The sequence below is a fragment of the Agelaius phoeniceus genome, chromosome 1, assembly GCF_051311805.1.
Source record: "Agelaius phoeniceus isolate bAgePho1 chromosome 1, bAgePho1.hap1, whole genome shotgun sequence".
Classification (NCBI taxonomy): domain Eukaryota; kingdom Metazoa; phylum Chordata; class Aves; order Passeriformes; family Icteridae; genus Agelaius; species Agelaius phoeniceus.
The window spans coordinates 137,690,638-137,718,020 of NC_135265.1; the positions used below are offsets into that span (position 1 = coordinate 137,690,638).

Consider the following 27,383-nt stretch of genomic DNA (forward strand, 5'->3'; position numbering starts at 1 on the left):
CTCTCCCAGTGGCTTTTAGCCAGCTCTGACCATTCAGCATATCCTTCCTCTAGGGCAGGACCCCAGGGACAGCTGGCAATGGCTCCACCACAACTTATTTCCTCTTCCAGCCCCATCAAGCATCTGGCTTACAGTGTGGAGCTTGTGTATCTGGTGCTTAACCAGCAGCCAGGATAAAGTGTTAAATATTTGTGATATGTAGAGAATGAATATAAATGTAGGCAAGGAAGGACTGTTAGCAAAGCTTCATTTAGACTAGTGGAAAGAAAAGGTAAGGGCAAGTGGAAGATTTTCCTAGAGCTGGTATCACAAAGCCAGCAAGTGTTTGACATAAATTAGTAATAAAGGACTCATTACAGATGCTGGAGACATTTTAAAAAAATGAATGTGATAGATTACAGTGTTTCTAATTTTTTAGATTTAACTCCTGCAGGAATGCTTAGATTTTTATCTCCTTCAGTATTCTAGCAGGACATACTGTATGTGCAATGAACAGAGGTTTGTATTCCTTGTGAGGTGTTCAATTAAAAAAAAATGTTGTCAGGAAAATAGCTATGTGGTTTTATGAAAAACATGGTTTTCTTTACATGTAGGAAACCAGATTCATTAGAAGCAGTTGACATGACCTATTTTTCCCACCATATTTTTCAGTTCTTGAGACTCCAGGTTTTGACTATCAAAGGGCAGGAAAATGTGCCAAACTTCCACTGTTAAGGACACCAGCTGGTAAAGTCCCCCTGCCTGGAGCAGCTGAGAGGTTCCAGTCCAAGGATCTGATCCTTGCACAGGGAGTTGCTGCCCCTTCCACAACTCCTTGGAAAGCAGTGGAAACTCTGTGGTTGTAAAGGTTTGTCAGCACTTCTGATTTTAGACTTGCATTTCAGATAATCTAAACCTGTGCCAGGCTTTTGTTCAGGAAATTAGCATTCTCTCCAAAGAAACCAAAACCAGTTTTATACCTATACATGCATAGGTATAGGTACACCCTATTCATACACCCTATTCAAAATGGCAGGGGAAAAGGAATTGCTAACTATTTTAAAGAAAAGTAACCATAAAAATATCATAGTCTCAATTTTTCTGTGGTGTTCCTGTTCTTCCCTAGTAAATAAAGTAAGCCTTAATGCATATACAATAGATTTTACTAGAATGCAAGTGTGCTTGGAAAAGTAGAAACCATTTACTGAAGGAAACTTGAACTTCCTGTGAAATGGAAACAATATGAGAGCAAAATATTAAGATCATTCTTTTATTATATTCATTGGCCTTAAACTACTTATTTATGGACAGTCAGAAAAGATGGGAGAGGTGTTAGACATATCCCAGCCACAGTATGTATATTTCCATTATTGATGCTAAACCCCAAGCTATTTTAAAGAGGATTGGTGCCTTCAGCTCACCTTCTGCTTTTAATAAAAATACCATTTTCATAGAAAAACTAATAATGGCTTCCTGTCCTTCCTCAGATTTGGATTTTGCTTTAGACTTTGGTATTAGAGTAGGCACAAGGTACAAGGTAAGGCAGCCTAATGATTGCTTTTATGCCTAGCCAGGGCAATAAAATCATGCTCCTTTTATATATGTATGTGTATATATACACACACACACATAGAAAGTACCATATCCTCTTTAAAGGTTAGGAGAACATTCTGTGAGTTATTGATGTGGTGGAGATACACTACATTCACTGTGTATGTTCTCCAGGCCTATGAAAGTCATGGAAAGTTCCAGGCCTATGGAAAGACTGTGGTGTTCCTTGGGGGAAATTGGATCAGGCTCCATATGATTAAAGAAATGGATTAAACATTTCTGTTGCCCTAACTCACTGGATGTCAGCAATATAGAGAATGTCATTGAGTGATTTTCTTTGGTAAATTTCACTTCTTCATTGGACATCTAAAACAAAGCTTCTGAGTGTTGCAGTAACTGCAAGAGATTAAATGCCTGTATCTGAAAAATAACCATCTGACCAAAATTCAGGAGAAAGAAGTATTATCATCAGTGACACAATCTGAACTTGACCAGAAAAAGGGAGGGAAATCCCTCAATGGTATAGATTTGGAAAAACTAAGAGAAATACCTTTTGAGAACTACCCCTTGAAAAATACTCAAAGGAGTATTTGAAGTTGAAAAGAAGTTGAAAATCAGGTGAGTTGCAAACACTCTATGGGAGACAGCAGCACCCACCCAGGGGTGGGTGATTTCCATTACCATCTACACCCAAAGGTGCATCCAACAGTCCCTGGACCCTGCAGAGAGGAACTCACTGTGATGCATTTTCAGGGCAGTAGAAATATAATTGGTGTATTGGGGACAGGCAGCCTCTGGGACAGTCACTGGGACACTGAAAGTAGTGGGAAGAGGAGGAGGAGGTGAGGGCTTTTGAGCCCAGAGCTTGCTGGAGGGCAAATTTTGATGGGGGATAGTTTGCTGCTGTTCTTTATTTCAGTTGTGAGTTTAGTGAAAGGAAGTTTTTTAAAAACCCTATTGCAAATAAATACAATTTTTTTTTTTTTCTGAGTGCATACTTAAACCTTATTAACTCTTTCTCATTCTAAGGGAAATGACCCTTGGTGGGTTCAAATATTGGCTAAGCACTCAGATCTCAAAAAAAAAAAAGTGTAAACTGCTTAGGAACATGAATAGGATGGAGGATGAAACCTTACTGAAAAATAAACTGCAAATTATAGCCTCTTGTCATTAACCTATTTTCCTGGATGATTTTCTTCATAGGATCCAATAAAGGCATTAGCAAATCCCAAGGACTTCATCTGAGGCTATTGCACACTGTGTCCTGCTGTCACTTGTCTCAGAAGCCACTTGGTGTGGCTTCTCTGCCACATTATCCATGTACAACACATCTGGCACCTTTCTCACCATCCCTCTAGAATATTGCTCTTGACTAAATAGCAAATCCTGGCCCTGTTGCAGTTCCAGGTCAGACTCAGCCAGGACTGGGACACCCACGTGTGCTGTGATGATGCATTGGGAGAGTCACTGCTCCTCTGCAGAATGGGCTCAGTTTGTGTGAAGCTGCTCTGCTGTGGGAGCATATGGCCTCTGTAAGTCCTAAGTCCTGTCAGCCAGGCTAAGGAGCCATGAAATACAAAGTGATTTCAGCAAAAGCCAAATGGGGATGGAATAACACTGGAACTGGGAGTTGCTTTTGTTCTGACTTGTGTGCAGAGCTGTTGGTGTAAGCCCCAGCATGAGCACTTGGCAAGGAAATTGTACAAAAATTACTTGCCAGAGGCTTGCAGTTTATGCCTGTATACATTTCTGTGGTGAAATTTCACACCTGCTGGCCAAGCCAACCTGTACTTGGCATTTCATGGGAAGAGTACTCACAAAGGCGTGCCTGGAGCCTTCCTGAGACGCCACTGCTGGAGCCTTTTCCACTGGCATCCCAGTTCTGCTTTTCATTCTGGGACACTCAGTGCCTTGGAGCATCCCAGAGGCAAATTCATAATCAAAAGTGTCTTTTTGGTGTTCCACAGCAATGTGGTTTTGAATGGGTTTCCATCATAGCAAATGTTGTGGTTTAACCCCAGGCAGCAGCCAAGCCCCAGGCAGCTGCTCACTCACCTCCAGCAGCAGGAGTGGTGGAGCATTGGAAGAGTAAAAGCCAGAACATTTGTGGGTTCACATAAGTAAAATATAATAGGGAGAGCAAAAACCTTGGACAAGCAAAGCAAAACAGGAACTAATTCACCCCTTCCCATGGGCAGGGAGGTGTTCAGCCATCCCCAGGGAAGCAGGGCTCCATCCCACAGAACAGTGACTGGAGAAGACAAATGGCATCACTCTGAAAATCCCCCCTTCCTTCTTCTTGCCCAGCTTTATGTGCTAAGCATAATGCCATAAATTGTGGAATAGCCCTTGGCTCAGCTGGGATCAGCTGTCCTGGCTGTGTCCCCTCCCAGCTCCTGGTGCACCCCCAGCCTCCTCTCTGGTGGAGGGAGGAGCACAAAAGGCCCTGGGCCTCTCTCTCAGCAACAACAAAACCATCTCTGCATTATCAACCCAGTGTTCTGCACAAACCCTAAACACAGCAGCCACTGTGAGGAAAACTAACTCCACCCCAGCCAAAACCAGCACATAAGTGCTAAGCCTTAGAGCAGGACAAAAGTTAAGAAACTCCCCGTGGAAATATATTTTTTTAATCCTCTTTTCTTCTCATGGATTCTGATTAAGCTAGATGAGAAGATGCTTTGGAAAAGCCAGGATGTATTAATGATTTTATGCCTCATTTCTGTCCCTAATAATTAAATTTTCCCCCTGAAATGTCCAAAGGCTGACTGTACAATGAGAATTTTGCTCAAATAAAAATTACAAAAGGATTGCTGCTAGGGTCTGCAAAAGACCAGTGAGGTTTCAGGGGGTAGAGCACAGCATTTTATGAAGAGAGCTTCTTCTCATCCCCATGAGGACCTGCAGCTGTAAGGGAACATGTAGACATCCTCCAAGGTAATCCTGTGGGATTTCATGGTCTGACCCCTAGTGAGACAGCAAATAGAGTCCTTCTGCAGAGCACAAGGCCTGTGTGAGGTCAGTGTATAGAACAGCGAGTCTTTACTAATGCAGAAAGGTGAATAAATAGTTTGTGCCTTGCTTCATAGTGCAGAACTTCTCACAGCAAGTCTTCCAACTCACTGCAGTCAGCTTCTGAGTTGTGGTCCTGTTTGCCTTGGAAGAATTGTTCCAATAATGGCTGTCTGCAGACACACCCCACAGATGGTCCCACGTGGTGATGTAATTCTCTGACAGTGAGTTCTGCAACAGCTTGAGAGAATAATTCACCTTATTTAGCACTGGTCTCTGCTCCAGGTCTTCCAGTGTAGCATAAAACCACAGGAAATTCAAAAGCCAGACCAGATGCCAAAAGGAAGAGCAAAATAAGGTATTTCCTACTAAGCTTCACCTCAGCATTACTGCTGGGTGTGGGTGAGGGGAGCAGTGCCCTGTACAGAGCAATCTGTGCAGAGTCCTTGCCTGCAGGCAGGGGTGATGAGGGTCAAGCACTGTGGGGATTGCAGCAGCCCTTGAGATTAAAGTGAAATACTGCACAGGACTGTTCAAATTAGGAACAGAAAGGCAAGCACAGGTAGCAGGTACTGCCTTTTAGAAATTTGATGGGTTCTTCCACCCCTTTCCAGTGTATTTTAGCACATGGTACCTTTAAAAGGAAGTGACAATTAGCTGTGGACACCACAGTGTCTCCTGGCCATGCACTGGGACCCTTCACCTGTCTTCTCATTCTGAATCCAGTTAAGAGATTCCAGTTTAGGCACTGACCATCTATATTTATGTATGACAAGAGTGTTCATAATTTTGGCCTCTGTGGACCTGGCCCTTCATGACTTAAAAGGCAATGGGATTTTTAGCCTTTCATATCCTATACATGGTTTTAACAATGAACTCATGTTGCTACAGCTGATTCACTACTGATTCACTACATCTTCTCGTCAAATAAATTTTCTTTTCTTTTCTCTTCCTCTGTGGATAAAAGTTGTGAAGGACTACTTGAAAGCTGAACTACAGTCTGCTCACCTAGTGGCAGCACAGCTTCCTTCCAGCATCCTAGAAAAAAGCAGCAGAAAATCTCAGGCCGAGCGTCATATGAGGTAAGAGAATCCATCTGACAGAATTTCTTTCTTAGAAACTTTCAGTGTTGAAAGTCTTTTGACTTTGGCCTTTCACCAAAATCCACAATCCCTACCACAAAATTAGAAGATATCTAAAAAAGAGGTCCTTTTCCAGGAATGACACAAACAGAAATGAATACAGTGAGAGGAAAAAATCTCCCACTGTTCAGGATAAATTAGACAGAATATTTCCCATTTAAACTTATGGAGTGCTAGGAATTTGATCTTAAAGAAATTATTATTTTCCAATTAAAATTCTCAGACCTGAGTTCTGCTCTTCCCATTACTTACTGTTTTCCTGAAGCCATATTTTTCATATTTTTGCTTGGTTTCTTTGATACTGAACAAGATGAAACCAGAATTCTGAAGAGGAGAAAAAACTAAGACACTTATCTCTAAAGAAAGTCCTTTTCCCGTTTCCACGTGTTGCAAAATTTAGTAATTTACCAAAACTGCTGTAAATACAACATTTTTTACCCAGGCAAATTCTAGCAATGTTGACCATCATTCTGTCTGGCTGAATTCTACCATATTGTTTTAGGTCACTGAATATAAAAGAATCTGTTCCTGTAAAAAAACATGCTGCAGCTTCAGTTCACATTTCCAGCTCATTTGCTTGTGGCTTTCACAGAGAGAGCTGTTTTTCTATTCTTTGGTGAAGTTTATTATGCTGTGGGCAGAACATCAAAGGGGAGTGCTGGACTGAGCTGTAGAGTGAGCCACAAGGGGCACACTGGTACACTGGAACAGTCTAGATTTTTTCAAATGTTAAAGGTAGGAAATACTTTAAATCCTTTTTTTCCCCCTTTCTGCTGGATGTGCTGCTCAGTACATCCTGCCCTTGTCTGGAGAAAGCTGCCAGCTCCCTTCAGGACAGGGACCCTGCATGGGGCCAGCAGCCCAGGATGGGACATGCAGCAGCATCCTTGGGCTGGCAGCAGCAGCCAGGGTGGGGATGCCCAGAGCTGCCATTGGAAGCAGGCTCACCTGAGCCTACCTTGGGGACAGATTTCAGCCCACTGTGGGCTGTCAGAAGAGTGGAAAATCCATCCAGGCTGAGAGTGGCTATGGGTGCTAGTAATGACATAAGAGTCCAAGGATTTGACCATCTTCTCCAGCTATTAAGATTTTAACCTGCAGCCTGTCAGGGATATTCCATAGCCCCTTGGTAATGGGGGGGAAGGATATGGTGGGAAAATGATTATCATCTGAAATTTACTGATGGCTGCCACCATGTGAACACAACACCCCTTTATTCACTGTGATACAAACCCAGCATGTTTGTGTATGTTTGATGAGAGGGTGGTGTTTAAGGATCTCTTCTGACAGTGGGAGAGGTGAGTTTAAACCCCTTAGGTGAATGGACAATTAAAAGAGCAGTCACTTAGGAAATGCTTTCATCACAGGAGGGTTATGTGAAAAGGTGCAAAGGAAAGGACTTCTTCTTAGACCTTCTTTTTGGTGAAATTCTTCCCCCTCTAGCTACAGGCTTTGTTTATGTGTGTTACCAGCACAATAGCATGAGCTAGAAGGTCACTTGTCTCCCTTTGGACTTACATGACATTATTGCTAAAGCCAGCAGGCTGGAAAATGGAAAACTTTCCAGGTCTGCCTCGCCTCCTGTTAAAGACAATCCAGGAAGTTGTGCAGCCTCTCTGCTGAGAGTCATAACCCAGAGATATATGGCATCCTGTGGTTACTTGCTACTCTTTAAGGGATATTTGAATAAAGAATACTTTCTGAGGGAAGCATGTTATTGTGAACCTCTGAAACACTGAAGTTTGTCCTCTCCACTTGCCCCTATATGCTCATACCTCTCTCAGAGAGCCATTGGTCTTATTGTCAGTTTTCCTCACCATCCTGGTGATTTCCAGGTAAAGAAAAACAAAGCATAAAGGTTCAAAAGGAACCTTATAAAAAACCAGGTTGGATGCCCAGCTGATGTGAGCTGGCACAGCTGAACAAGCCAAGACAGCTGCTCCACAGCAGCAGGAGAAGAGCTCCTCAGCTTCAGACCTCCAGGAAAGTGGCACATATGCTCAGGAAAAGGGGTACTTTAGAGTGGCAAATACTTCCCTCTGTTTGAAAAGCAAACCTGTCAGGGTTTGCTTCAGAATCTCATTTCAGAAAAATGGCATTTAGATTGTAATTGAGAAAATTTGTATGGGATTTGTATGTAATTGAGAAGATTTGTATGTTATTGGTCATAACAATACAAGCATCTCCCAGTGATAATCATACAGCTGGAATTCTGTCAAAAAAAGACAATGTTTCCTCAGTTCAAGGGAACTTGTAAGTGTGAAGGCTTTAAAGATGCTAAGGCCAGAGTAGGAAGCATTGCCTATCCTTAAAGAAACATAACATTTTCCTTTGAAAGGCTTTTTCAATTGCTTATGATTTCCCAGATTTTAAACCAATTCTCCATGCTGGTTGCTTATTTTCTGCTGAACTGTTTGGGGAAGGTTTCATCAAAAGTCAATCCTTTCAAAAAAGAGTAACTGGGAAAAACTGCTTTGCCTGTAGTGAAAAGATAACCCTGTATCCATATTGGCAAGCAGCTGCATGCTAAGAAGGGAAAGGCAGGTACCTGAGCACCTCTGAGGCCCCTCACTCAGCACCAGAGCTGTGGCATGTCCAGCAGCAGAGTGCAACTCCCTGATGGCCTGAAGTCCCACAGCCCTGCTCAAGTCATTTGGAGCATGAAATCCCTGTCTTGTGTCTTAGCACAAGTGATGAGTCAGTGAAATCCTGCCAACAGGGGAGATTAAAACATGACACAAGGACTGTGAGAAGAGGTGGGGATGGAACATCAGCAAGGCATATGGGACCCAAAACACTACACAGAGACTGAGACTGTGTTAAAAGAAAATAAAAGAGATGGAGGAGAGGGGATGGCTGAACCAAGTGGGATGAGGAAGTGAGAGTGTGTGTGTGTTTGCATGCATGAGCATGCCTGTAAAGACAGCCCAGCCCTCACAGAATCATAGAAGAAAAGGTAATGAACTGGGGAGGAAAAAAGAGGCCAGGAAGTATCTAGGAGATAACATGGAAATTTCATTAATCTTTTTTCAGTTACTTCATACATATAATTAGTTTTGACAATTAGCTTTCAGCTTGTCGCAGCTGAAAAATGTTTTTGGAGAGAGTCTAGGAGCAGTACTGAAGGGTAAGGTACAACCTCCTCAGCTGACTTGGGCATCTTTATTGTACCTATTTACTGCTCCCAAAACTGTGTATAAGAGCATTTTCCCTCTTATTCTCCCATTGCCTTGTGAAGGACCAGGAGCCAGCACTGTTTGAACTGTTACTCATTTGTACCAAATCAAGCAGCTCTGTTTATGCTAGGATATACAAGTTCCACCTTTTCCAAGAAATCCTAATTTACCTGCCTTGATTTTCAAGGATCAGCTGGCCAATGAGCTCTGCCTTTTGGTGATGGAGCCAGGACTGAGTGTGCAGGGCAGGCTGTATCTCACAGGGGAACCCTGCCAAGGGGAAGAAGTCCCAGGCTGCATTTCAGAGACAGCCTGTTGAGCACATAATGAGCTCCTCACCCACTGCTCTGTTTCCAGTGGTGGCAAAAAGAAATGCTGTTTAGGAAGACCATGTGAGGCTAGTTATGTCCTTTTCCCTAATAAGCAGCGTTCATAACTGTATTAGGCATAGTAGAGGGTATGCTCCTGCCTTATCCTTTTAGCATAAAGGCACATTTATTTGTCTAATCCCTTTCTGAACATGCTGACACTGTCTGCCTCCACAAGCTCCTGTGTTGGCAAGCTCCAGAGGTTCACCACTCACTGTGTCAGCAAATACTTTATTTTATTTCTTTTAAACCAATCTTTTGGTAGTTGCCTCAAGTGTCCCCTAGATCCCACACAAGGTCCTTGTAAACAACAGTTACATGTTTGGTTTAACCAACATGTTCATCATTTGGTAAATCATCATTACTTCACTCCATTGTCTCCTTCACTCCTGAGTGGAGTCCCAGTGTTTTCAGTCTTCATAAGGCAGCAGCTTCAGCACCTCAGCTATTTTTACTGCCCTTTATAAGAATGCACCACAGGGCTTTTTGGAGTTTTGTTTGTTTGGTTTTTATGTAGCAGTAACATTACACCCTCTGTCCTGTTCCTAACAACTTACTTATGAGTTCCAGCATTTTATTGGAGCTCGTTTGCCATTGCATACTGAGCTTATGATTTCAGAGAACCATCAGTAATGGCTCAGAGGTCTTTTTCCTAATAACTCTCAGTTCCAGGTCTAATGTGGATAATTTTTTCCTAGATGCATTGCCCCTGATTTATCTATATTAAAGTTCATCTGCCACCTTTGAGCCAACCCAGTTTGGTGATGTCTTCATGGCCTGCCCAGAACTTGACTGTCTAAAAAGAATCAGCCCCAAACAATGCAATGACAGCGACTCCATGGTATGAGCTCGTTCAGTTGTCATCTTATATTAGTTGACCTGTTTAACTTTTATAACTCCCTAGGAAAAACAAAACCCTCCAAAACCTCCTTAAGGCTTGAAGGCTAGTTTCTATTTTTCTAACCTAGTGGAGCTACATGGATTTCAACCACAAATGATTTATAGAAGGCAATAAAGCCAATAGTGTCTGCAGCTACTTCTTACCATCACAAAAAGGGAATTTGCATTGTATTTGTGTCCTGGGATTGTTCTTGATAAATATGAAGTTTGTAATACAACCATAACAACAGGAGTATGAAGTCATGTACAATGCTAAGTTGTAGCTATGTCTCCTTACAATAAAAAGATGAACTAGAAGCCGGGTTCTTTCAGACGGATCACCTGAGTTGCAGTGGTTGGGGCACCGCAGTGCTGGGAGCGGCGCTCGCTCGGCGCGGGGCTGGCAGCGGGAGCGGCTCCCGGCGCTGCGGCTCCATCTGCCGGCACCGCCCCGGGCTGCGGCTCCTGCCCTTCGGGGGCTCCTCTCAGCACGAGAGACACAGGACACGCAGCATGGAGCTCTTCTCCTGCTATCCTTTCAGCCAGCCTGTGACTTGAGCATAAGGTAGGAGCTTTTCATCTTAGGAGCTTTATATGACATTGTACCTCATATACCCTGCCCAGCATTGCTGACCCTAAACCATTCACAAGCTGTAAATCAAGTCCTCCAAAATAATGAGATTCTACAAGTACTGGATTTTTATCTTGAAATCTTCACACTTTCTAAGCCTGCCATGGCCACAATGGCTATTTCTCCCTTAAGAGCAGCAGCAACATATCCCAGCAGCAATTCACCCGAGCAGCAGGATCCTTAGCAGAAATAGCAAATGACACAGGGCCAAGGAATTCGTAATTCCATTTGTTTCAAAGGTCAGCTCTACTTAGGGCTGAGGGGAAATTCTGCTCTTACTTCCCTTAGTGAAATTTCTCACTGGCAACTGGACTTCAAAAGATGTTGCATTTATATAACTAAAAGAACAATTTGGCTTCTTGTTCACCATTAAATTTCTCTCTGAGGTAACTCTTTTTCTAAGAACATTTGCTCCAGCTGAGACTCAGGCCTGTTTTTTAAAAATATCATGATTTTTATTTTAATTTTTATTAATTTATTTTATTGATTTTTATTTTAGGTCGGAGGATGGATCTTGGACTTGGCCCAGGAACAGCTGCCACTGCTGTGGGTAGGTCAGGTGTATCTCAGATTATTCTGTACAAATCCTCATCCTTTCAGTCCTGCAGCTCATTCTAGGTTCATGGTGATTGCAGCCAAGGAATGAAGACAGAAGAAAACTATTCCTGCCCTTCTCTCAGCTCCTAGAGCTGGTAACAAGTTGGAAAAGGGACCTGCAAACAACTCTCTTTCTCCTCTGCTCCAGAATTTTGAGTTAAAGTATCTGGTGATGATTCACCTTGCCTCCTATTCCAACAACCCAAAGCTCTAAGCTGGCCCTACAGGTTCCCCAGGGCTTTAGATCCCAGGCCAAGGTATTAACAGTTTGAAAAACAGGTATATTCAGGAGCTAAGTGCTGGATTTGATGCCAGACTTTATACAGGAAGCAATTGTAGCCAAGTACTGAGCTCTTAGGCACCTTTTCTATCCAGTAGGCCTCCCCATTTCCCCTTTTGCCATAACTTTGTATTTTATCTTGGCGGAAACACCTCAAGACTGTTTATGCTCTATGCCCATGAGTGCTACTGAAGAGTGAATCATAGTCCAATACACCACATTAGTTTTCTGAGTTGTCCAGCCCATCTAGATTGTGCTGCAGCTCTCTTTCTGCTTTCCAAAAATGGGTAAGAGGCAGGGAAAAGGGAAGATGCTGGTTTAGATCTTACAGAGGCATAGGGATGCAACCTAGCTGGTGTTCTTCTGGACCCAGGACTCTGGAAGTACTTCCAGGCCATGAAGTGTGGGGAATACGACCTGTGATATCATTAATTACATTATTAAGTTATGCTAAAGTATGTTTTGCACTTTCAAAATAATAATGAAAAAAAAAAAAAAGGCTGTGATCCCTGTGTGGGACAAAACATGAGTTAGCAAATCTTCCAGCAAATCTTCCACACTTCTATTTTATATGGAAATAAAACACTTTTTGCCTCATTAGTTTGTTTGGTAAAGCTTATTGAACCCAAACCCCTTGTAATGTGATGTTAAAAGCCAATCATTGGTGGGCACTGCAAGCAGAAGTGCTCAAGGAGGCAATCAGATCACTGGGAAATCCCAGCACCTCTGCACAGGGCAACACAGCTGTGGGAGGTCCCAGCTCTGCAGCAGGAGGAGTGCAGAACCTTTAAGATCTCTTCCAAAGCCAAACTATTCTATGATTCTCTTCAGGTTATGTAGAGCTTTTATCAGGTTTGTTCTGATCTGCTGTTTCTTGTGTCACAGCACTGGTCCAATGACAGAAATCACACCTTGCTGAGGCAACCAGGAAAAGGTGTTTGGATGAGACTAAAATCTGCAGTAATTCTTTTAAGATTACTAATAATGTTGCCACCATAATCAAATCCTGTATAGATCCATTGGGTTCAGTCCTTGCTTAAGAGCTCCTCTGTAGCCAAGCACAGTAACTCTGGACGTAAGTGTATGAATTTACTGTCCACCATTTCCAGAATCTTTACAGACATTTGCAATTATCCCATGGCAAGAAAGATGTTAAAACCACACCTAGACATAACCCAGTTTGATCATTGTGTTCCCCTGAAAGGTAACGTGACAGGTTAGCTGCCAAAACTTAGCTCAGGTTTCTGAACTCAAAGGTGCTGTGTCCTGGCAGGCTCAAGGCAGGTAGTGTTTTGCTAGTACCAAGAATTTAAGGCTTAAATATATCATATAGCAGGAAGCATCAGAAACCTACAGATTCCTGAGGACCTTTATCCTCTCTTAAGATGAAGAGAGTAGATCAACACCTCAAACAGGAACTCCATGTCTATTTACAACTGGATAACCAAAATTTGTTACAACACCTGGAAACTATGATGTTTGATCTAGGAATGCTGATTTGGCATTTTAAACCTCCCTTTGGCTCATAATCCTCCACAAACAGTCATTGTACCTTTTAACCCCATGTAACTAACTGCCAGAGTAACACACCATGGCAGAGACAGGAGTGAGGTCAGGTCACACACAGCCCACACCACAGTGCTTCCTCCCAGCCCACAGTGGGCACCAGCAGAGGCTGCTGGGCAAGGCACCAAGAAACTCTCACTTGAGAAACCAGGTTTCCTCTTCCTGCTCCACAGATCTCCTGAGAGAGGCCAAGCAAGTTGTTCTTCAGTGTCTCTGCATCCAGGTTTCCACCTGAGAAATGGGAACAGCACTTTTCTTCTTTACAGGAGCAGCTTGAGGATAAATACGGTAAATTCTGAGCTGGTCAGGTTATAAGGGTGTTTAGATAAACACCAAAATTGAGCAAAAGAAGGTGGGAGAAAAGAGAACAATCATGCTAAATCCAGCTGTGTAAAAAAAATTAAATAGTTTCCATTTCTGTTTACAAATTTTAGTACATAAGATTTGCTTTTTCTTCTGTTTTTGTTTTTTTTTTTTGGTTTTCTTTATGTCTCAACAAAGACTACTGTGTCATGACGAATTGTACAAATACAGCTAAGAAAGAAAGACAACATGCTTTCACTTTCAAGTTTTTCCTTTTGTAAGACTGAAAAGAGCAATGTTCTAGTTGCATCTCAGTCTGAGAACTAATGGTTCACTGTTATCTTTGGACAAAAACCTGGGAAGCCTTTCTGTGCAACTTGGGCAGCCTGGCAGAGGAGCATGAAATGCATCAGGATGCTTTTGTTCAAAGACCAATTTCACAGTATCTAGATAAAAATGGAACAAACAAGTTTTTAGAGTTTTAAGCTCTTATTTTTTGAAATTCAGATGGTGAAATTATAAATGTCAAAATTTTTTAAAGTTATAAAGCAAATGCAAATCTACAATTAGAGGAAGTTGTTGGAATCAGCATTGTCATCTGGTTTTGGAAGTGAAAGAGAAAACACAGGTCTAGTGATTATCCAGTGGTTTTTCTTTTATTTTTATGAAGGGCACAGGTTTGTGTAGTCACTGGTTCTGCCACTATCTTTTAAAAGCTGTGCTTTACAGCTGTGTTTTAAGGAAACACTTCACAGTAGCACAACTTTACTCTCATCAGGAGTTATAACCAATATATGCAGCCACAGAAATCATGAGAATCTGAACAGACTGATCCCATGCAGATCAATAATCCTGCAGGACCTGTGTCATTTTGGATTATTTCCAGACATTTAGCAAGGCAGAAGCAGAGTCAGGACTTCAGTGAAGCACAAGCTATGCATATTTTCTGCCAAAATTCTAACAAAATTTTAGCTTTCTAAGATGTGCACTTTCACTTCTCTTTAGAAAGAGAGTAACTGCAATAACTTGCTTATCTCTGCACCCTTTGAAGCAAAGTCTCCTTTGAGGCTCCTTCTCCTTATTTACCAGCAGCTACCACAGAGTGCTATCCAAAACACCATGAAATATTTTCTAAGAATAGGGACCTGATGGTACCTTAGATAGTCCTGCACTGCAGCTTCACATCAAAAAGAGATGTTTGATGAAAACACTATTAGGCATCAGTGGTCTTGTTCCTTTGACCTTAAATGAATTGAGATAAATAATCTCCTTCTGTCCCCTCCACATGCCTTCCATTCTTTGATGAAGTCTAAGCTTGTGTCCTTGAAGGTCATAGCCTTGGAGGAATTTTTGTACAAGGAAGAAAGATTTTTTAGAACCAGCTTGCACATTTTCCCTGGAATACCTATCACAAGGATTACATATTACACCTGTATCAGTATTTGCAGTATTTGCACACATCCAGCACGCACATACCATTTCTAAGTCACACCTACTTTTTAGCTCCCAGTATAAAGCAATAAAAAATTAACTGACTTTTTTCTTTTTCTTTTTGAAAGAACTGCTTATTTCAGTTTGACTGTCCATAGATCTTTCTCAAAGTACAGCAAAACTCTGTCCTTTCTAACACAAAAATTCTATTCTTTCAGTCCATTTTAGCTGTGAAAGTTGTTCTTCATGACTGTAGTTTTTACCTTTATCTCTTCTCTGTCCTTTGTTTGTCTTTGATACTTAAGAGGGAAAGTTCAGTCTTTCCTCACTATGCAAACATTTCCCATGCTACACTAACCACACTCTGCTATCTGGGCTTCCACGAGTAGATTAAGAGACTTGAATAGCACTCACCTATCAAGGGTTTTACACCTCAGGTTTGAACTTGGAGCTTAGATACAAATGCCAACCAAGCTTGGACAGCTCTTTGATTGACTCCATGTGAAGGATTCATACTCTGTAGGTTTAAATATGCAAAACATTTAAGATCTGCCCTCCATGATCTCAGCTGGCTGCAGAGACTGCAGCTGTGGCATGCACAGTCTGTGGTGTGCAGGGCACAGAGAGGGTGCAGGACACAGGAGAAACCAGACCGAAGATCAGCATCTGTCTGAAACATTGTAATATTGAAACATTGACTTTACTCTCTCTTCTCACCAATATCCACACAGTATCACATGGCAAAGTAGCTGTGACACTAATTAAGTGTATGTGAAAGCAGCCCCAATGCAACTGTGCCTTCTCATGAAATCTTAGCCTCAATTTTGTATGTCCAGCATCAGGTGAGTAAAGTACCAAGGTAGTTTTTTTTATACTTTCTAAAGACAAAATTAATAACCAGACTACTGCCATAAATATATTAAGTATCTTTAATGCTGCTTAGCTTAAGTCTTTGTTATATACTTTCATCCATATACTCCAGTGTAAATGTATTTTGTACAACACAAAATATTTTTAAAAGTATATGACTCTAGATAAAATGTTCACAAAATTTTTCAATGCAATGACAGAATTAGGGGAAAAAATCAGGCAGAGTACAAAATCTCAGAAAACAGATAAATGACAACATCCCATTGTAGTAATTCAGGATGACCAAATGGTTCCATAGTCAGAAGGGTGCCACTCACTGCAGTGCCACCCACAAGAACCTGCCCTGGATCAGCAGGGCACTGCTGAGGGTGGCTGCCCCTCAGAGATCCTTGTACCTGACAAGTTTGAGAGAGTAACCTCCATGGCAGGCACCCTTGTTGGCTCAAGGAGAGTGAGTAGGCCTGGGAATGAAGGAAATCCTGTTTTCCCATATGCAACCACTGCTGGTCTCTGCAGAATAATCAGGTGCACTGGCAAGATGTAGTGAACAAGATGTTTTACAAATGACAGGGAGCCTTTATTGTCCCAGCTTATCTTTTTGGCACTATTCACAAAAGCAAAAATTATTTACTAGCAAAAAAACAAAAAGCTTCACCATGTGCAAAACAACATGAGTGTCAGGGAGCAGAGCACAATGCTATAGTTTAGTTTTGCTAAATCTCTTTTCTGTATTTAATATTGCATGTCATCACACACCAGGATATTCAAGAGAGGCTCAATTAAACATCATTTGTGCGAAAAGCAAACTCCATAGTGGGCGGACCGCTTTGCAACCCACTGCTTTCAGCAAGATGTTGTAGAGGCATCTGTCCAAATGAGAACACCTTTACAACACTGCAGCTTTAGAATGCAACAAATAACACACTGCAGGAATTGAGGTCAGACATTATTCACTATTTGGTAACATTCCATTCAAATGATACTGACTCACATAATACCTAACAAATGCAGCACTTGAAGTAGCAAGAACAAAGCTGTACTCCAACAAAGTTAAACAGTGCAAAAATTCCTGTTAAACAAAAATATACCAAGTATATACACACACAACACAAATGCACTGTTTTGTTTTGTAGTATAAATAGATCTGATTAAGCTGAATTCCTAAAACTAATAAACAACTGATTGAATGTCCCAGTTTTCATCTAGTATGGAACACAGTAAGCTTTAAGGCTCAGGTGACCCTAACCAGACACAGCTATAAGAGAATATAAAAAGATTTCACTGGATGGTTTTTTAAAATATTTTCTCTGTACATCAAAGTTAGTAACATATATGTACTGAGTTGGAATTTCAGAGTCAGTTGGGCTCTGATCATGCAAAGGGCAGCACACAGAACACCCATGGCTCTACCAGGAGCCCCAAGGCTCTGCCTGTGTGGAGTGCACGGTAATGAAGCGCTTAATCCCAGGGCTTAACAAGGGGGCAGCTTTTCAGCTGCCTGTGCAGTTAACATCTTGGCTTGGTTTCCATTTTCTTCCTCTTCTGGTGTAGCACTGGAGTTCTGTTGTCTGCTAATGACATGTCTCTTTGTCCCTAAACTCTCTAATACCTTACAATGAGTACACAGTAAAAGTAATTAACAGAAAGGGAAGAGATGGAAACTTTTTTTTCTGTTGAAGAAATCCTGATTAGGGGTTACTTGCATTTAAAGCAGATTTTGAGCAGGAAAAAAAAAAAAGTCTTTCTAGAATTAAATTACAGTAAAACAGACAAGTAGCACTTAATTTGATCTGAAGTGGAACAGGTGGGCATTAACCACTCTTCAGCTGTTATTTAGCCTCCATCTCCTTAATGCCAGGGCTGTGCTGCAACCATAACAAATAGCTGTTGCAAAGGCAAAAATCTAGAGGAGGAGCAGAGAAAAAAAGAAGAAAAAAATCAATCACACATTGTTCTACAATATTTTTCTATTCTAAAGTAATACAGGAACACAAGTGATTCAAAAGGTACCTCCCCCAATCAAAATGCTTAATAAGGTAGGATAGGTTTGGGATCCTCTGAAGTGTTCTCAGGAACTTCTTTGTAAAAACCCCATTTTACTACTACCTCATGTTACTACTTTTCACTTGCTTGAGCAGACATTTAGAAATAGAATATGAAATATAATTTCTGCATAAGTTATGGTGATATGGTGAAAGTAAATATGTGTATGTACACTGTGTATTTCAGTTCTCTTATTGAGACTGATCAAACATCAATCTCAGATGTTTCCAACTGAATGCCTTCACCCCAGCAAACAACAAAGCAGAAATCCCTCTAAAGAGCAGAACTCTCTTACTAGCAGAAAAACAGAAACAATTCCCATCTGGCCTCCTTGACCAGATACCCAGCCATTAGAACAACTTCCCAGGCAATGCCAGGGAAGTTGCTCCTGGCTCCAGAACTGAATTGGACAGATTTGAACTGAAGGTCATGCCACAATGAAAGTGAATATGTAATGTACACTCAACAGAAGATATGAGAAACCGAATTTCTGAGAAAACACTTCTCATATTGTCCAGTCATAACAATGAATTCTGTCTCTTTTAATATACCAATTCAATCATCCTTTGTATACAAGTGTTAATTTGACTAATTAAAGTTTTGAATAAATGCTACACCATAGAACCATCACCTGTTAAAATGAACATATATATATATATTTCTAATCATGGTATATAAATGTCAACTTAAAAGACAGACTGTTAGCAATCTTTTTTCTATTTGTCATGTGGCTGACAAGACTGTTTTAATGAAATATTTTAAAGATTCAAAATCTTTTTCTGTATGTTTTGACTTCCTAAATATACACTTCAGCAAAAAATGCAAAGACTACATTTATCGCATTCACTGTTTTCCAGCTATTCTTAATTAAGATACTGAGGCAAGTTACAAAAGAATCTTCTCCTCCTCTGTCTTGACAGGGATTTGAAGGGCTTGAACAACTAAATTCTCCCTTTAAAAAATTAGTATGGAAGCACGGAATGGTTTCTTGGAGTGCCCAGTATTCTGCTGTCAGACCAAATGACTGCAGAGACCATATATTCAGTGGGATCTGAACACACTAAACTAGCACTGAAGGGGTACACTTAGGGTGTGTTTATTAAGATACTTAAGATTTAAGATATTGAAGATACTTGCTTAGTATAAAGATCCTCCCTTAGCTTAGGCACAGCTGGAACACCACCTCTGTCCTTGTGCCACATGGCCCCCCAGGGATCAGATGTGTTGCAGGCAGGGGGGTGACCTGAGGAACTCTGGCCTTGGGACACTGACACACCCACTTCACCTCCTCAGGGCCTGCCTTGCCAAAGCTAAAGGCTTCTCCTTTCTATTCTGCTCTTGAAGAGAGTGTGAACCTTACACCTTCAGTTCATCTGTTTTTATCTTAAGATGAACTGAAAGTGCTTACTGTGCTAAAGTTATGGTGCACAGAGTTTTAAGGACAAGAGATAAGCACAGAGGGTTTAGAAGCTTAATAAATATATACAGTTCCCTGGTATGAAAGTCTCTAGATAAAAAATTAAGAGCAGTGGTTTCAGTTCAGTAAGTTAAGCCTGACACACCTCTACTCATCCCTGAAGAGTCCAGCCAGGATGAAAACTAAATCCTGATATATTTTCTGATTCAGCTATGGCCACCCACATGAGCAAATACAATGATTCAGTGATGATGCAGCTACAGTGAGAAAAATGTATTCTGGGCTTAGGCTATCAAGAAAAGTACTCTAATAACTGCAGTAAAAGACACCAGGGCCCTGATGTACTAAGTACATATGTGAGCTTCACAAAAATCTAGTCTAATTTTTTTTATCTCCATGGCATTTTCAGGACTATCTAAATGGTATGAAAAAAGCAATTTTGAGCACAGGTGTAAATTCGTAACTTATCCTCTGATAAAGGCTCAGTTGTTCTTTTCCTTCTAATAACCAAAATTGTTTTTACAAAATACCTTGTCTAAAAATTATAAGCTGTAGTGATCATATATTTAAAACACTACAGTGAAGAGTATGAACCCTACACTATACTGAAGATTAAGTAGCTATCCCATAACCATTAGCTTATACCAATATTTTTGCATGTTTCTGGTTAGACACTATTGCTGCTGTCAAAGGCAATTCTTTCTCTCACAGCTCCTCTTTCAATTCCAGTTTGCTGTTAAATTCCCCAGCTGAATGGCTGGCTACAAGTGCCTGCTACAGACTTGTGCTCCCCTGGTACAAATACACAGAACACATACCGAGGCTGCTATGCTTATGTTATATTCACGACCACTCAGAATCGTCTCTTGCGTGGTGGAGTTGAATTTGCGGGGAAGATAATGCAGAGATGTAGTTGCTGCTTGCAGTAGAAATGCTCCAAAATAAAAGACAAAAGTTGCCCCATGGAAAATAAAATCCTAAAAAGCAAATAACAGAATCAGTCTGGGCTCCAATACATATCTAATTCTTCTCATCTCAATACAAATGAAAACACTGAAACAAGAACTGATAATACTAACTTGAGATAAGTAGTGTTAAATCCATCTGACAGCTTAACCTGGACATGTTTTCACAGCTTCTTGTCATTATAAGCAACTCTCCCTCTCCCCAAATCTTATATTCTTTCAAATTAAGAGGCACCTGCTCATCTTTATATACACATGCTGACATTTTAGACCACCTTAAAGTTTGTGGAGTTTACAGAAATCTCCCTTCAGATGGATAAAAAAGAAGACATATACAGGCCAACTTGATCACAATTCAAGCAATACAATACAGTCTTGCAGTCTCATAAGTCCCTTCTCAGCTATAATCAAGGCTTCTAAGATCTTCCTTCCATGATTAAATTTTGCTTCTCTAAATGCCCAGAAACAAATCAGCTTTAACACAACTAAAATGTCCAATGTCCCAATACAATGAGATTCAAGAACTGAGGTATTTCCACAACTCTCTCTGACTTGGGTCTACCCAATAGTCAGCAACCTGACTATTCATGATATTGTGGAATAAAATGTCCAAGACTTGTGCAGACAGGTTTTAGGATTTACTTCAAATATGCTTCTCTCCTGGCCCTCTCCAGGAAATTCCCTCCTCTATGATGAATGGTAACTGAATGTAAGGTTTAAACACCTAACTTTCATTTCAGGGTTTCATTACTAACACATAAAAAAGGTCTGGTGCCTTTGCAGGCCCTAGTTCAGAGTGCAGTGTTCCAGCAGCAAGATGTAAGGCATGTTCCAGTACAGTTTAAAATGTCTAAAGTATTCTTCCAACATCTCCTTCTGTTATTCAGTCTGACATTTGCACTGCACTCAAAATTGATCCATACAACATATACTTGGTGCCTATACCTGTGAAGGTCTGCAAAAGTCACAGAGACAATTTTTAAAATATATGCAAGTATATGTATGCTTTATGATACCTGTGATATGCAGTCTAACTCCAGTACTAATGAGTTCTTGATGAACTTTAGCTTCACTTGAGTGCAATGGACTATCAGTATGCCTGGCATGAGAAGCCAGGACACTTTGTGTCCAGCACACAGCACTCACCTGCACTAGAAATTACTGTGAGACATCCTTACCTGCTGCCTGCCTGCCTAGGAGCAGGGAGAATGTGCTGCACTACCCTGTCCACAGAAATGCATTTTCTTCAGAGATGGGAAATTTTCTTTTAATTGAAAGAATCTTCTTTTTAAACTCATTACTTGTTCTGTATTTGATTGCAGCCAAAGCTACTTCAAGCACACCCTAGTCAGTTTTGATAAGTAATGATATAAGCTGCTACTACAGTTTCCCATTCCACTTAGATCAGGAATGACTGCATACAGGAGAGATATTTTTCAGGAGAGACTCTTTCATCTCCTTCATTCTCCTGCCTAACCCTCTAATTTCCTTCTCCTGGCAGCAATTATAGTGAAGCTCTGTAGCATCAGTAAGGTTTCACATTTACATGGTTGTGATTTCTGTGACCAAAATCCCTAAGACCGTATGAGGGACCTTTCTTTGGGTTTTAGTAATTGTTATCATAGTGCCTAACTCCCACACTTGTATAATCATTGAAACCTCAAACAAAGTGCATGCAAAACACTATCAGAGCAGCATGATAATTTAGTTCACATCTAATTTTGTAAATGAGTGTGAGTTGTGAGTCAGGCTGTAAAGGGCAGTACTTGTCATACCATCTGGTTTAATACACTGATGTACTGAGCAATGGAGCTCCATAAGGTCCATCTTTTCCAGTGTGTACCATCTTATTTTTTTAAATATCTCTATTAGTATGAGCAGATATACCTACAGCATAAGGTATTACTAAATCCAGGACTGCATTTATAGTAACAAAAATAGTTTTAGTGTTTCCAGTAATTAATTATTTATTTGCAACAGAAGGTTAAAAAAACCCAACTTGTCACAGACACAAACTAAAGAGTTTAGTGTCAACAAGTTACAAAACATTTGGGTACCTGAAAATAGTGGTAAAGTGTCTTATTTTTGTTGACTGGTGGAAGGGGCTGGGTTTCAGCTACCAAGTTAGAGATAAAATTATTCCCTCTGCATTTATTTAAGAGGTTGACTGAGTTCTGTCAGCCTTTTTTAAAGTCACAGATGTAGTTTTTATATAAGTCATGTATCCATTTCCTGATATAGAAAATTTTCCAGCAAATTATTATATACAAAATTAACTTTACAACAAACTGCCAGCATCAAGTAGCCAATACGTAACACACACACACAATTGTTATAAGATGAAATTTGTATAGCATTTTCAATCTAAGGCTTTGTCCTTACCCAGCAACTCTTAAATAGATGCCTGATTGTAAACTGGCAAACAGTTTCCATGAAACCCAGGACACTATTAATTTACTTTAGTTATGCTCAAGGGCTTTGTTGCATCATAATTTGTGAGGATGTTGCAGCATAAATCCCTGTAAAGGTCTCTGTGATTGTAAGTGATTATTAGCCTAATTACTGCCTGCATTATGCTGGAAAGCTGATGCTGTATGTATGCTTATTCACTATCAAAGTGCTAAAGTTTGTTTTCTAATAGAATCCAGCCTGTTAGCACTGATGGGCTTAGATTTATCAGAGCTCCAAACTCATAAGCTTTATTATTTGCTTTAAAGAACTTTTCTTTTAAGGGCCTATCCATAAATTACCTGAACAGATAAATATCCACACTAGAATTGCATACTGAAGCATACAATTCCAGCTATGATCAAGGGAAATGTCAATAGGAAAACTAAGCTGCCCAGGAGCAAAGTGAAGGTGATGAGCAGTTACAGGCAGACATACTTCAGTGGTTTAGAAGTTGCAATCCTTTTGGAAGAATTTTTTTTGAAAATTAAAAATTCTGATCACAGTTATGCCACTTCTTACTATTCACTTCCAGTAATATAAGAGAGTGTGATATAATCTCATGCTTAACTACTTGAGCCCTAAAAACTCAAAGTAAAACACAGTTAACAGTTACAAAGGAGCATGTAAATTACCAGTCAATAACCTGAGGCATCCACGTGGTTGGCAAAAACTAATACAAAAAACTTCCCTTTTTAAGAGGAAGCTGTAGTCTTTGAGAACTACTGGCACAAACCATGACAATCAATTACAGCAAGATTCAAGCTTGTTTTCAAAATTCTCAAAATTCTCTGTCTTCAAAATCTCAGCAAAGAATACTTATATCTGTAGTCTCACCAAGCTCCCTCTAAGAAAGATGAAGACATTAAGTCTCCTAATAAGATGCTATGATATACCATAGTGCAGGTTATGATGTCTTTTACCACCTAAGGTCTATCAGCCACTCACCATTGCTGCCTTAGCTTTGAGGAATTGACCCAAATGTCACCAGTAGACCTTCTTAGGAACTGGAGGGGACCTTCTGGGTGCTGAAGTCCAGTCTGTGCTATCTCAGACAACCACATCACACAGTATATTCACAAATGCATCCTTTCCTTTATAATATTTGATATATCTTTCTACATCCCATTATTCACAAAGTGTTACTACCACTTCTCTAATAGTCAGAAAGTATTTTCTGATTTCCAGTGTACAATAATTCCTGGCCACTTAAACCAATTTCTTGTCATGCCTTGTTAAGTTGTTCCTCTTCCTGCTGCTCATACATTTTATGTGCTCAGTGAGGACACATGTACTCCTTCAAACAGCTTCAAAAGCTCCTTCAGCTTCCATCATAAAACGGTTTCCTCTGCCACCTCTCTATTCTTTCTTTTTCTGGTTTTGAATTCCTGTTCGAAAAACTCTGCTGAAGCAGAAGGCCAAGTGTTAAGACTTAGGATCAACACTTCTCATTAAATAATTTTCAGTTTATAAAACAAATGGAATCCTTAAATAAAGAAAAGATCTTACCGCCTGGTTCCAGTTGACAGCAATTCTATTTGCATAACCAAAGAGGAACACAGAGAGGAACACAATGGAGAGGCACCATGCTGTCACTGCCACAAACATTACCCATCCCTGCAGCAGTGGCAGTGGAATCTGGGTAGAGGCGACCAAAATCCAGACTATTGTTCCAAACACCTGGAAGCAAAGGAATACAGAGAATAAACTGGATAACTTTTACTCAGTCCTTTCTGCCTAAGAACTGATATCACACTTCACATATCATCAGATGACTCTCAGGAACCAAGAGGAAACACTTCAAAAGTACTCAGAGAGCCCAAGTCCTCCTCTCAGAAATGATAGGCACTAAGTGGTGAAAAGACAAAGCCACTCTGAAATTCCTTAAAACTCTTAAAATAGTCTTGAAAATGGGATTTACAAACCCACGTGACTTATGTGCTGTTGCTGAAAATTTTACCCTTACTGTAATTTTGAGCAAAATGTAAGATGTGAAAACACAGTTCACACACACCACACACACATCTCTCTATATATACACAAATTAGCACAAAAAGGATGTACTTCTACTACTTTGGATTCAATCTCATATTGTTTTGCTCTGTAGTCCTAATCAGATGAGATACAGAAAGGACATAAAGAGACACCCATGTTTTCAATCTATTTGTAATACCAAACTGAAAGAGGACACAAAGTATTAAAGCAAAAGAAAAAAACTAGAATACAGAATAAAGTGAGTCATAAACTATGCTGTAAAGACTAGAAAAATATAGAGCTTTCCAGAATCATCATAACTTGAAGAAGAATTCGGTAGTGCCAATTTTCATTTCAGCAGACTCCTCACAGCAAATGACTGGTAGGGATGCTGTGCTAGGGATGTCCTGATGGGGACTTTACATACTCTAAGGCTTCCCTTAATCAACTCTTGGCCTAAGGAACGCTACTATTCCTTCCTGAAAATCCTGCCTCTTCATAAAAAAGGATAAATAGATGACAATTATGCTTCACTCCAAGTATGTTTGTTTATTACAGAAAGATTGAACTTCTTAGTCCAACCTGTTGAATAGTGTCAACTAAAATCTATTTCCAAGCACAAGTTACTTCTTTCCTGTTTAAATTCTACAGATTTACAAACCAGGAAGTCAGAGGTTACATTTTCAGATTCAGAGAGCTTTCTTTTGTATCATGGTTGGATAAGAGATACCTTTCAAAAGATGCCTGCTATAAAATTAGCTGGTTCCTCTCTGGCGTTACACTGCAGCAGCACATATGTAAAGATGCATTGCTAGTCTCAGTTCAAAGCTCCCATGGGTTTATTTATTACTGTTCAAGTTGTTCTCTAGGGTTCCTTTTTTAGCTGTGTAGAATCAAACTTTCTCTAGTTTCACAAGACTGCAGGTGCAAGTCTGTTACTTGGTGACCAGAGAGTGATGGGCAGTGAGGAAGCAAAAGGGATAGCAGAAAGCGTCTGTTAAACAAAAAACAGAGACACATGAAATGTTTTCAGTATTTTGAACGTGCAAACTTGCAGGGTTCCTTAAAAATAAATTTAGAACTGTATTAGAGAGACTGCTAATCTCAGCAGCCACTGCTGTGCTGTTTCCCTGACACTCTACCTGTCCACTACAGCTTGGCTGTCAGATGCACAATTGGTTGGCCAACCGAATTAACCTTTTGTCCCTGCTGCCTCCGGGCCTGATTTAGTGACCGGACTTGTGTTTCGAGTTTTGACTTGTTCCTTGCTCAGGTACAATCTTACAGCTTGTGAGGTGGGATCCAGCTCAGAGGCTGGGACCCAAGCAGTATTCTGCTCTGATCATAAGAAAAAAGTTAAATTAATAAAGTCAGATGAGTTACACGCTTTTTTGGTTTTTATCTCCCACTAATCAGTGGCACTACAGAGCGTGATATCCAACCTCAGCTCAAAGGTCCTCAGCCCTGCGTACACCAGCGAGGTCTAACACACACATGACATTGAACACACTTGTAGGAGTCTGTAGAGGACGCGAAACGCGCGCAGACACAGCCTGGTGTAACTCTCCGTGGTGCCTTTTTAGGCCGGGGGAAAGCGCGGCTCAAAGCCCTCGGCAGCTCCAACAGCCCCGCGAACCCACCTGTGTGCGGGGCCGCGGAGCCCCGGCCCGAGGGGAGCGAGCCGGAGGCGCGGGGCCGCAGCCGCAGAGCCCCGGCCCAGCCCCGGCCCGGCCGCGGCCCCGCACCTGCCCCGCTCACAAAATGGCAGGTGAGCACACGGGCAGGCCCGCGGCCGCTCCCACCCGGCCCCTCGCACTCACGATCTCCAGGAAGATGACGGCTCCCGAGAAGGTGCGCAGGATCTCCAGGCCGGAGGGCAGCGTGACCCGCGGAGGCGGGAAGTAGGGAGCGGGGTTGGGAGGCGGCGGCATGGACGAGGCTCCCCTGGGTAACATGTTGCTGCGGCGGCGGCGGCTGTGCCGAGCGCGGCCAGGTGGGCGAGCAGGGAGCGCTGAGGGCGGGCGCAGGTGCGGGCGGGCCGGGCCGTGCCTCCCCCTGCCCGGCCCGGCGCCGGCACCGCCCCGCAGCCGCCGCGCCTCGCCCGGGGCCGGGCACCGGGGCTGGGACCGGGCCGGCTCCGGCCGCTGCCTCTCGGCTTCCCCAGGAGCGCGGCGCTCCGCATTCACGAGTCCTGAATCAGGCCGGCCGGACTCGGGGCGTGATTTCCTAATGCCGGTTTGCAAAAGGTTGTTATTTACCTTCTGGTTACGAATATTTAGGCATGGAAGTTGCGTGGTTGCACTTTTTGTGTTTATTAAAGGAGCCTACTATGTTATCCATTCAAAATATTGAAAACATTTCATTTGTATCTTCTTTTTGTTCAGTCTGGCTCAACTGTGCACCACTGCTTAAAAGTAGTAGAAAATGTTTGTAAAAGTTTGGGGTAGAGAAAGGTACACATTCACCAGACAACTTATAATCCATTTCTTTTCTTTTGCTTCTTTGTATAAGTATCTTCTCCAGATGAAGGATATGCCATCCAGCAGCGCTTCTCTTATTTCTCCCGTCGTGACTTAGGCTGAGATGTCCTGCCTCTGAAATGACCGAGTTTCACCCAGTGTTTATCCTCCACACATACAGCTGCGACTTTAGAGATTACATTTTAAGAAGGTTCCATGCAAGTGCGTGTAGCTGCTCTGGAAGTTGAACTAGCTTGGGCATGAAGACTATATTCCTTTATTTTTGGATGCA

The 27,383-nt window shown here is 41.4% G+C and overlaps 1 protein-coding gene across 1 annotated transcript; it reads right to left on the bottom strand.

Moving 5' to 3' along the window:
- Positions 1-15,829: 15,829 nt before the first annotated feature.
- On the bottom strand, positions 15,830-26,867 carry MAL2 (mal, T cell differentiation protein 2). The gene is made up of 4 exons (XM_054642759.2): positions 26,453-26,867; positions 24,168-24,338; positions 20,064-20,222; positions 15,830-17,688 (listed from the first exon to the last, which is right to left on the bottom strand). Exons 1-4 carry the CDS (start codon positions 26,585-26,587, stop codon positions 17,608-17,610), a joined length of 546 nt encoding a protein of 181 aa, XP_054498734.1. The 5' UTR covers positions 26,588-26,867; the 3' UTR covers positions 15,830-17,607.
- Between the last annotated feature and the right edge of the window lie 516 nt (positions 26,868-27,383).